The sequence below is a fragment of the Sciurus carolinensis genome, chromosome 4 (genome assembly GCF_902686445.1).
Source record: "Sciurus carolinensis chromosome 4, mSciCar1.2, whole genome shotgun sequence".
Classification (NCBI taxonomy): domain Eukaryota; kingdom Metazoa; phylum Chordata; class Mammalia; order Rodentia; family Sciuridae; genus Sciurus; species Sciurus carolinensis.
The window spans coordinates 143,324,277-143,335,854 of NC_062216.1; the positions used below are offsets into that span (position 1 = coordinate 143,324,277).

Sequence of the window (11,578 nt, forward strand, 5' to 3'; positions counted from 1 at the left end):
CCACAAAACATTTGCTCAGAAGTTTAAGTTACAGGGAAAATACTCTAATTCTTTAAGAACTTCCAAGTCAAAGAAATCCTTGAATTCCTGCATCAATCCTGGAGACTTTACTTAAATACTAGAAATGACGAATCTTATATTTCACAAAATCAAAATGACAAATTCCTGGAGTGGGAACATGAAAGAAAATGGGTGGGGGGTGCTGGTGTTCTTTTCCAGTATGCTCTATACGGCAGTGCTTTTGAATGACTCCTTCTGTGCGTCAGAAATCCGGAGCAATAGCAGCAATTAGGGGATATCGTCACTTTCACTCAAGGTTCAGAAGTGGGGGAGAGATGAGGGACAAAGGAAAAGGGGAGGAGGAAGTCGGGGGAGCAAGAGAGGGATGGAAATGAGGGCAGGAACACCCCTAATCCCTGTACAGTCATGACATCATCCTCCTGCTTATATATATATAGGGAATGGCCAGAGCATCTCTCATAGTTCCCTCACTTTCAAAGCCAGCTGAAGGCTAGAGAAAGCTCCAGAGAGAGCCCTTCAGTGTCTTTCTGACTTTTGTGGACTTGGTTTGATAGAAGGCTGAAAGAGATGATGGCAAGCATGAAAATCCACCTGGTGTGCATGATACTCCTGGCTTTCAGCTCCTGGAGTCTGTGCTCAGGTAAGCCGAACTGCATTTCACAAAACCCTTCAGTGATTTCTTTGCAGTATGTTGCTACTTATGTTAATGTATCCAGGGAGAAGAGTTTCTCCTCCTTATTCAGGATTTGCCTTTTAGTGATAGAAACTGAATATTATCTTATTCTGTATTTCTGTGTATAAGAAATAAGAGATGTATTTTGCCTTTTTAAAATCTGCAAAGTAATAAAAAAGATTTGAAGGAAACACTACACACCCACTTTGGAATATGATGACAAGAGAAAAACAAAACTTTGAATTAGGTTGGGCATTATCTAATGAGAAGTACAGAGGAGGTGCCTGTCAATGTGCAAGCTCATCATTAAAACTCATTCTATTCAAAATGCTTTACTCTTACCTTGTCAGGCATTCTCCTGGAAAGTGGTGGCTTCCCTTCACTTACCTTTTTAATTGCCCTAAATCATTTTTTAAAAGTTGCTGTGTTAGGATAAACAAAATAAAAATGAATGAATAAATAAATGAAGCATTATTTGCAGAAAAATATTTCTAGAGAAATATAAAATGTTCCAAGTCCTTTATGAAAATATATTTTATGATCTACTTATAGGGCATAGCATGCTATTAATATAATTGCTTGTTTTATCGCATGTCATTTAAACTGATGCAAAACATAATTGGAAAATTGGTATTCTAAGGTTAATGGAAATATTTAATTTTAGAGTGTTTTGCATATGATAGTTAAGTAGAAGGCATATATTATCAAATATTTATAAATAACACATCTTGATACTAAGTATTAAATTTAAAGAAGTAACATGAATTATTATAATGATTACAATATGCTTCAGCTAATACTTAAAAAATAATTGAGTAATCACATCAAAGTGAAAAGGAGATAAATGCTCATAAATAACATTGATGTTTAATTCAAACTCATGATTTTTAAGTGTGAAATTAAAATCTATTAGAACATAAAATATGATTTATGCAAATTTTTCTTTGTTAATCATTAAAAATAATTTTGAATTTTGAATTTTGCAAAATTTTATGAGAAAAATACCAACTTTTCTACAATTGTGATTTTATCTAAAACATGAATTAAAGGTATAATTAGACTGTGAAAAAAATGGGCTATTAATTAAACATTGTGATTATCAACTTGAAGTTGCTTGCTGTGATAAATCTAAGTTTATAGGGATTTGGTGAACAGACTTCATAAATGAATAATGGAATTTGTCTTTCCTTTTCAAAACCATATTGCATCTTTAACAAGTTGAGTAAAAGGTCTCTGGTATTAAGCTCCTAGATATGAGTTTTAAGAATGAATTCTCTAAGTGAGATACTTAATTTTTATGAGTACAGCATAAAAGGAATATAGAGCCACTTTTAATATCTACCTTGCTTTATCACAAAAAGATCACTAAGTATGATATTTTATGTTACTGTGGTGTTCTACAACTTGTTATTATTACTTGAAGAATTTTCTAAGTTTTTCTTTTCCATAGTATATTTATGAGTGGAAACTTAAGATATTCCAAAAATTCAGATTCATTTTCAACACTACTTTACATATGTTGATGGACAGATCCACTTTTCCTTACTCACCTTGATAACATTGCAAAGTAATCATAATTCCAATTCTTGTTTAAAGTAGAAATCAATTCTTTCAAGGAGTGTTTTGTTTGTAAAATGACACCTTGAGAAATAAATCTCAGTATGCTTTTTATCCTAAAGTTATCAGTGAGCAAGTCCCTTTGTTTTTATCTTGGAAAAGTCTCCTGTACTCATATTTTCATTATGTTGACTATGAAATATCAATATACATACCTTCTGTATGTGTGAATTATTGTTGGTAAAAATAAGCTACTCTAGCATATTTGATGAAATCCATATTATACCATATGAAAAAAATATTACTGAGATTCAGAGATTAAACTGCTCCGAATCACAAATAATCATGTGCTTATTTTCTTAGAAGTGCTTCTATTCTTCTACTCTCCTGCTAGCCTAAAATTAAACAATTATTCACTTATTCTGAATATTGTTTTAAATAAAATAAAAATAGAAAAGAGACTAAGCCTCTTAGACTAAATTTTAAAGATTAATTTAAAATGTGTAGGGTTAAATTATATTATATGGTATGTGATTACACAGTAAACATGTGGTTTTGATTTTACTCAGATTCCGAAGAGGAAATGAAAGCATTGGAAGCAGATTTATTGACCAGTATGCATACGTCAAAGGTAACCTTCTTTTCTTTAACATGGGGTTGAAGAATATATGAATTTTCATTGTACATATGGTGTCCCATCAAGACTGAAAAGTTCCTTGGAAGGCATTTCCTCTTGGGGTAAACTTTTTTTTTTTTTTTTTGAGTTTTAAGGAGTTAAGGGTGTTGATATGACAGGGAAGGAAACTATAGTGACTCAATCAGCATATTGCAACTTTTATTAAGTAACCACATATGATTTATGTAGGCAAGTAAATTTATTTAAAGGAACTTATTTCCATGCTTAGTGCATCTTATATGATGAAAGGTATATTGGCCTTTAGTGGAGCACCTAAATGAAATTTTTGCTTTTTTTTATTACATTGTAGAAAATAAAATGTTTCTTAAACTTAAAATGACAGCATATGACAACCTCTGAAGGAAATGTGCTAGAGAGAAAACAGTATTAGGCAAACAGTAGCCTTGAGGTCTACTCCTGAAACTGTGAATTATGAACTATTTGGTCTTAAACAGCTCAGTAAATTAACCTGGCTTTTCTTTTGTTTCCTTTTTATTAAATGCAGTGATTGAAGTTTATGATCTTCTAGAAATTTATAGTTCTGTAATATATTTAAAAGTTACAAACTGTACTCTTTATTGCATGCTAACATTTAAATTGTCCCTGTAACAGAAGAGTTATCTGTACCTGATAATTGTTTTTATTGAACCAAGTAAAACTTTGTGTTCTGAGCCCTATTAATCCTTTCTTGGGATCTTAAAACCAAATTTTTCTAGTTTCCAACCTTTACCTAGAAAAGACAACTCAACTAGAATATGTCTGATAATCATGCTACCATACAACAATGATTACTTAGAGTTAGTCAATCAACGTGTGGTCAGGGCACAGGTTTTTCTCTAGGAAAAATTTCCAGTTGAGGTAATTGCTTGGGACCGTGGTCACAAGCACTGCTGTACCAAAGTTGAGGAGACTACAGATGCTAGGATAAGAAAGTAAGCACTCAAAATTCCTGTCTGAATTCTGAACTGATATTCCGGATCAAGTTCTGCCACCCCAGGACTCTCTTCCCTAGTTGAATGGGCACGTTTTAGGCACAACAATAGCTAGTATACAAGTAAGATAATGTTATGCTTGATAGTTATACAAAGAAAAAATATCCATTTGTGTGTGTGTTTAAGAGTGTAGGGCATTATTATTTCAAAGCTAACAAAGATACCTTTCTACTGTGGAATGAATCTGATATAACTTTCCTATGTTCATATATGAACACATGACCAGTGTAACTCCACATCATGTACAACCACAAAAATGGGAAGTTATACTCCATGTATATATGATATATCAAAATATATTCTACTCTCATGTACAACTAAAAAGAATAAATAAAATATTTTTTAAAAAGTAAGAACTAAAAAAAACCCAAATGCTAGTTTTTTTTGGTAGCAGAAATGATCAAATTTAGTTATTAAAACAATAATAAATGTATTTGACTCTATGATAATAGACCCTTTGCTACCATTCAATTAGAATCACAGTAGCTTTTTAGTTTTTACTACTCAAAATTAGGAAAATAACTGAAGTTGATGGTCTGTTTTGAAAAATCGGTTAGATTTCAATGCTTTGTGTCTTGATGTAGATTTTACTTTTGAAATTAGAAGTCTACATTGACACATAATAGTCCTAAATAGTACCCCAAAATATGATATAGTGTGCAGAGTGGTAGCTATTTGAGAACATGTGAGAGTAGAGTTGTGATTCTTTTCCTGGTCAAGATACTATAAAGATCAAATAATTCCAGTATATGGAATGGTTTAATTTTTTCTCTTAAGAGAAATACATTGCAAACATATAGGCTGAATAATTTTTTTCCCATTTTATTCAGTCATGGGATGTCTCCCTTAAATTCATTAAAGGGAAAAGGTTGAATTTTAATGCCTACTTCTAATCAAGAGATAGAGTTTATGATGTGTAGGTACACAGAATTATAATTGTTCCAATTTCATTACTTATTTCTTAGTTTTAGAGAATTATTTTATCATTCATTTATCTGTTATTCAATCATTTATGGTGTGTTTATAGTACTATGCAAGTGAGAACTCCAGATTTACAACCATTTTAACCAAACCGCTACATTTAAAAATTGGATAAAAATAGTATTTGACACTGGTATTAGTACAAACCTATTATTAAATTCTCTAAAATGCTTTAACTTTCCTCTTTTCTACTTCATTGGTAAAATAAGTGAGCAATTTCAATTTTACAGTAAAGTTGTTTAGATATTGAAATATTACTGCTTAAGTACATCTAGGCAACAGAAAGTGAAGAGAGATTTCAATGGAAAAGAAGTAGGATGCAGAGAAGAAATTTTTGTTCTCACAAAACAATTATTATTATCAATGCTACTATTTTAGTATAGTTGTAAGAAAGAGAACCTGATATAGTATATTTTTAGACAATCAAAATGCTCATTGAATATTGTAACTTTCTCTGATCAAACTCAATGACTTTCATATAGGAGTTCAAAAGATGTTTATAAACTAACAATTAGAGTGCAGGATTTGTTAATAACTCGCATTTCGTATCCAAATATAAAAACTTCAGAAACCCATGACAGATAGGATGACTTCAATTATTTTCAATTTGGTGAAATATTTGAATTTACTATCTGCTAGGTTCATCTGAGTTCAACAAATGACAGGTAGTGAGGGTGAGTCATAGTACTTAGGTCAAATTTAATACAGGAAAGAAATTTGAGAAGCATAATAAGCAGTATTAGAAAGTTAGACCTTTATAGTTCAAACCTTATACAAATATGTTTTCAAATAAATGTCCTTTGGTTGTCCTTTGGTCAAGACTGCTCTTTCTGCTGTGCTTCCTCAGTAGGACAGGTGCTTTGTGACTTTTTACTTTATGGATTCTGCTTAGTAATAGATATTTGTTTAATAATATCTTTCCAGATTCATGAACACAAAGTCTTCTATGTATTTCCACAGTAATTTGTTTTTCTTCATATTTAATGCACCTCAGTATCTTTTGGCTGTAATAAGTCAAGAAAGGTTATAACTAGATCTACATCCAGATTTCCCCATAGCTAACCATTTAAAAGTATTCGAATTGCAAATCTTGTATGCTACTCACACATTTGTACTTGGTTCAATTTTTTTAACACTATCTTCTCTTCTGGTAGGTTTCAAGTGTATTGCTATTCTATTAATCCATCCCATTGATTAGTCAACTTTAAAATACATTTTAATAGTTGGTAGGGTTGAGACCCACCTTATTACTATTTTTCTAAATTTTTTTGGTTATTCTCAACCTAGTCACCCTTTGAGTTAACTTTCTTTTTGCCAATCCTCAGACAACTGCCAGTCTCCCCACGTTTTTCCAGTTGAGATACTGATTTGTGATTGCTATATTTGCATAGTAATTCAAAGAAAATGGTTACCTGATATTGTTATCAAGTCTTCCCATCATGTCTTTGTCATCATTTAAATCTTTTGCTTTTATGTCCTTAAGGAAAAGTTTACACTTTCCTTTATCTGTGCCCTTCTACATTTTTGCTAATTTTTAATTAATTTGTCATTAGGTTTTCCAACGTCTTCATGTTTCCTTTTTGGTTATTCTTGACATTATAGAAGAGCTGATTATATTAGTTATGATTTCAGACAAAATCTTATTAGAAAATAAAGACAATTTCAGAAAATATTATAATTTACAAATAACTTGGTCAGCTGTGGTACTGTCCGTGACTATAATTATGTGAAATATCCAATGACCTCACATTATTGTAATTGTCTAAATTTATTAATATAATTTTATTCCCTACTTCACTTAACATTAAGCTGAAATGTAACAGAGAATAGTATTTTTGACTTTTTAATTTTTTTCATCTGTGATTCTATCCAAATATATTTATACATTTCTACTGTTATTCTTAGTTTATTTCTTAATTTGCTCTGTGAGTATTTGCATATGTATGTGTGTATAACTTCATCCTAATCATTTACACAGAGGATATGAGGTGCTGGAACTCTGCAACCTTGTGACATGAAGGCACTCAATTGATACTACTGTATTTATTAGAGTAACTATTATACTCTAAAGTATAATGGTGTAGGACATAGAAGTCCATTTCTTATTTGCATAAGTTTGATTGCAATATCTTTTCTTTTTTCTATATTTCAGATCAGTAAAGCAAGTGTTCCTTCCTGGAAAATGACCCTGCTAAATGTTTGCAGTCTTATAAATAACCTGAACAGCCAAGTTGAGGAAACAGGAGAGGTTCATGAAGAAGAGCTTGTTACAAGAAGGAAACTCCCTGTTCTAGATGGCTTTAGCCTGGAAGCAATGCTGACAATATACCAGCTCCAAAAAATCTGTCACAGCCGAGCCTTTCAACACTGGGAGGTAAAATAAAAACAAAATATGAGTGTAATTACATTTATACTAGTTAGTTTTCATTTGTATTGATTTTTATATCCTGGTCAGATCATAACCAGAAGACTCATAAATGTTAAAGAAGAATAAACCATGTGTTGAGGTCAACATTGCTTCAGATCTTCAAAGTGTCCTCCAAATATTTGGAGTTTAGCAAACCAGTTTTTCTTCAACCTTAAAAAGAAGGAAATATCTTTAGGAAGATTTGATCCATATGCTTTCACTGTGCTTAAATGGAAGGCATATTTAGGCAATCTTTGTTGGTGGTGGTACTGGTGAAATGTCTAAGAAATTTAAGAAACTCAAAATGCTTTCTTAAAAACACAGTCATGTGTATTTATCCATAAAAAAACACTGAACACAAAGGTGTCCAAAGAAAATGGGAATAAAAACACAAAATTTTCCTTTTGACTATTTAGGCAAATAAAAAAATAATATAGTTGCTTAAATATAAGATAGGGATCTACATCTCTTTTATTCCAGTTTATTTGGAACTCCAAATTTTCCTGTTTATAGGGGGCTTGGGAGTTTTTGTATTTGAATATGTCAGGTAAATAATTTTTTAATTAAAAAATATATGTATATAATAAAGGAATATATATCTGCATCATTTGAGACCCATTGTGGTCTGTGCTTATTTATAGATTAAACACATGTGACTGTGTGCATCTATCTTCCTATTATAATTGAGTGTGTGGATTTCAGGTATTCTTAGTAGCTAAACTAGGTCTATCACAGTCAAAAGAGCCAATTTTCATAATACAGATTTGAAACAAAGGACTAGACTGGTGACCTCCTGAGTTAGGTTTACAAGTATTCATTTGTTTGGAAAATTTTAAAAATGTTTGAATAATGAAATCTGACTTGCATTAGGTATTAGAACCAGAAGATAGTTTGAAAGCAACTAATAGTTCAGTTTTGGGTTTGCACAATCTAATGTACAACATTAAATCTGTGAAGGAACAGAGTAATAAAACTAGTCAGAACATTCTATTCTTACACAGATGATTAGCTACATCCATCAAAGTTATGTTTATCCATATTTCAGTGTAGCTGCTAATTAAGTATTCTGACACAGTTCCAACAGTTTTGTTCCTTGGATAGGTAACTTAAATGCCAATATATAAGCTACCATCACTTAACTACCATAACTAAAATTATCTTCAGTTCCCCACATACTAATTCTAATTTCACCCCTTCTCTCCTTCTGAATAAATAAGCAAACATGAGAGCATTAAAGGAAAAATTATTTGTAAAAATTAGTAGTTTGAAAATTATTAATGTATTGCAAAACACTTTCTAATTTATTACCCCAATGATATATGTTGCTGTAAAAGATAAGTTAGAACTTGGAAACATGAAAAAATATTGAGGTTAATGAAGAGAGGAGAAGAGATAAATATATGCTTGAAATGAAGAGAAATATTTAAAAATTTTCTCAAGAGGAGAATTTTTTTTTTTTCAGATTAACCTCCACAAGAAATTTGCTTAATGTTTTATATACTGGGTTTACACCAACATTGAAGATCTGAGGGTGCCTTCCTTGCTGATATAACAAACTTGTGACTGAGTGTCATAGAGATGCCCTGCAGGAAAGAACAAATGCAAACAGAATGACTAATGTTTATTCTAACTGGTAAACAAAAAGATGCTTTCCAGATGAAAAACCAAAAATACTAGTTTTAATTTTACTTGCTATACTGTCATTCTTTAACTTTAATTCCAGCTAAATGGTTTAGTCTTTAAAATATTGTTTAGGTCAATAAAACTTGAAAATACAACTCTAAACATGAGGAAATGTCAATTATGTGTTATTTATTCAGAAAAAAATAAACCTTGAATAAACTATTATGCAGACAAGTCAAGTGCACACAGATTGGAACTTTTGCTATTTTAAATGTTATTGAGTGATTTAAAAATAAAATGATAATGTCATTCTGAGTGTAGTACAAGTAATTACAGACTATGCACAGAGAAACCAAAGATTAAGAAACTAGATTGTCTGACAGTAGCTGGTTTTACTTCTCTGAAACTGAATAGCTGTGGGTTGAAATAAAATACATGGTGATGTGATGTTATGCATGTGCATTATAATTTAAATGTAAGTATTAGTTATAGTGACCTAGAAATTTGAAGATAACCAAAACCTAAGAAGATCTTAGGGAGTTAAACAGAGCTTTCCTACATGTTGATATCTACAACAACGAAGGCATTCTTCTGTGATTGAGAAATGGATTTTAGAATGACTTTCAAGTCATCTTCGGAATTGACTTACTTGAATATAAAATCCTGTTAACTTTTCAGTTAAACTTGATTTACCAGATTCAAAACTATCTTTGTTGTGACATATGATGTGTTTCATACCATTATGGTCTCCTCATTGTACATTCAAGCATAGGAAGTATTCAAATATGTATTTGGTGTGTTCTTCCCTCTGGAGAAATTAGTGTCAGACCACCAGATGTAGAGAGGTTTTTACAGAGCTAGCCTAATAAAGTAGGAAGGACACTAAACAGAGAATCAGAAAGGTCAGGTTTGGTCCCCATCTCTGCCACTTGACAGTCATCTATCCTTTAACAAAACAATTTCTTTGATCCTACATATGCTTTCTCCAGACAGAAAATAGGATAAAATATAAAAAAATGCTTGCTCCCAAATGGGATATTTTGTGCATACAAGTTTCATATAAGTTTCATCCTATTTTTCAGATAATTCAGGAAGACATTCTTGATAATGGAAATGACAAAAATGAGAAGGAAGAAGTCATAAAGAGAAAAATTCCTTACATTCTGAAAAGGCAACTGTATGAGAATAAACCAAGAAGACCCTATATACTTAAAAGGGGCTCTTACTACTACTGAGAAGATATACATTTTCTTTACATGTGAATGTGATTTATCATCTTTATTTGAATAGTAATTATATATGTGTGAATTTGTAACAGAATATGCTTATTTTGTCTCTTCCACAATTGTGACTTTTGGGTGTGATTTTTCTGCATAAATATAAATTGAAGTAAATGTTTTCAATAAATCTAGGTCTTCAGCATGATGTGTTATATATAATTGGAATAAATGTTTATCACATCACATATAGAGCATTTTGTAATTTTGCAAAACACATTATAGGTTGTTTAAACAGTCATAACTTTTGACATAATATGAGAAATTCTAGTAAAGTGGGACAGCAAAGTCTAGCCTTCATTATCATTAACCCAAAACAAAGTAATGGCATATCTTCTGTTATTTGACTATTTTATCAAATTGAAAGGAATACTTTCTTTTTTTCAAGACTCACTCATGTATCTCATATATAAGGATAGTTATTGTGGGCCCATCTGAAAGACTGATTAGTGGATTATTGCTAATTATGCCTGCTGTAGTGATGTTTTTCACGTGAAACTTTGTGAAATGAATTTGATAACTAATAAAAAGACGATAAGCCATCAGAATCACATGCTTCTCTGCAGATTTACTTCTCTCTTAGAAGAATTAGTTTTTATGACTTCTCCCAACTTTTCACATTTTGACCCAGGACATGATACCTTTATTTTTAAATTTACTGAGGTATTTATCTGATTAATACTTTTTCCCTTTTGGGAGGCATAATTGAGGCAAAACTATACCTCAAATATTCCTCTTACAGCCTTTACATTTCACCATGAGTAGTGACTTTCAGAGTCTCTCCTGCAGAGGTCTGCCTCGGAAGACCTCTTTTTACAGGACTCTGGCCTAGTACACTGTCATCTATGAAAGATGAAATCAGGATTTAAGTTGTTAAACAGAATATAGAAATCCACAGCCTTTTGATGGAATTATATTTCTCTTAGGTTTAATCCTACTAAGAGCAGCTACAGAGATTTTCTCACAAAACCCTGACTTTTTTCACAACCTGTGTACCACTATCTTTTGACATCTCATCAAATTCAACATCAGTAAGTGCCCAAGAGATCAATCATAAGAAGGAAACTATTTCATATTGATTAAGAATGTGTTCTCTGTAGTTAGATTGCTCAGATTCAGCTCCACTGCTCACTAGCAACCTTGGAAAACTTATTTTATGTTTCCTTATTGTACAATGTGAATAATGATAGGAATTGGGAGGATTGAATACACTGATACATGTATATAAAATGCTTAGAATTATAACTGAAACTCAAAAATAACACTAAATTTAGCATTTATTATTAGTTGCATTTTCTGTTAAGGAAACAGCCATCGTATGATGTATTTCCCTGTTTACTTCATTAATTAACAATAGATCATACATTATTA

General features: G+C 31.3%; 1 protein-coding gene across 1 annotated transcript; it reads left to right on the top strand.

Annotated features, from left to right (window-relative positions):
- Positions 1 to 495: 495 nt before the first annotated feature.
- Positions 496 to 10,742, top strand: Nts (neurotensin). The gene is made up of 4 exons (XM_047551346.1): positions 496 to 661; positions 2,821 to 2,882; positions 7,053 to 7,274; positions 10,013 to 10,742. Exons 1-4 carry the CDS (start codon positions 589 to 591, stop codon positions 10,163 to 10,165), a joined length of 510 nt encoding a protein of 169 aa, XP_047407302.1. The 5' UTR covers positions 496 to 588; the 3' UTR covers positions 10,166 to 10,742.
- Positions 10,743 to 11,578: the final 836 nt, after the last annotated feature.

Coding starts and splice junctions, on each gene's coding strand:
- Nts (XM_047551346.1), top strand. CDS start 589: ATGATGGCAAGCATGAAAATCCACCTGGTGTGCATGATACTCCTGGCT. Junction 662..2,820: donor CTCCTGGAGTCTGTGCTCAG/GTAAGCCGAACT, acceptor GATTTTACTCAG/ATTCCGAAGAGGAAATGAAA. Junction 7,275..10,012: donor GAGCCTTTCAACACTGGGAG/GTAAAATAAAAA, acceptor CCTATTTTTCAG/ATAATTCAGGAAGACATTCT.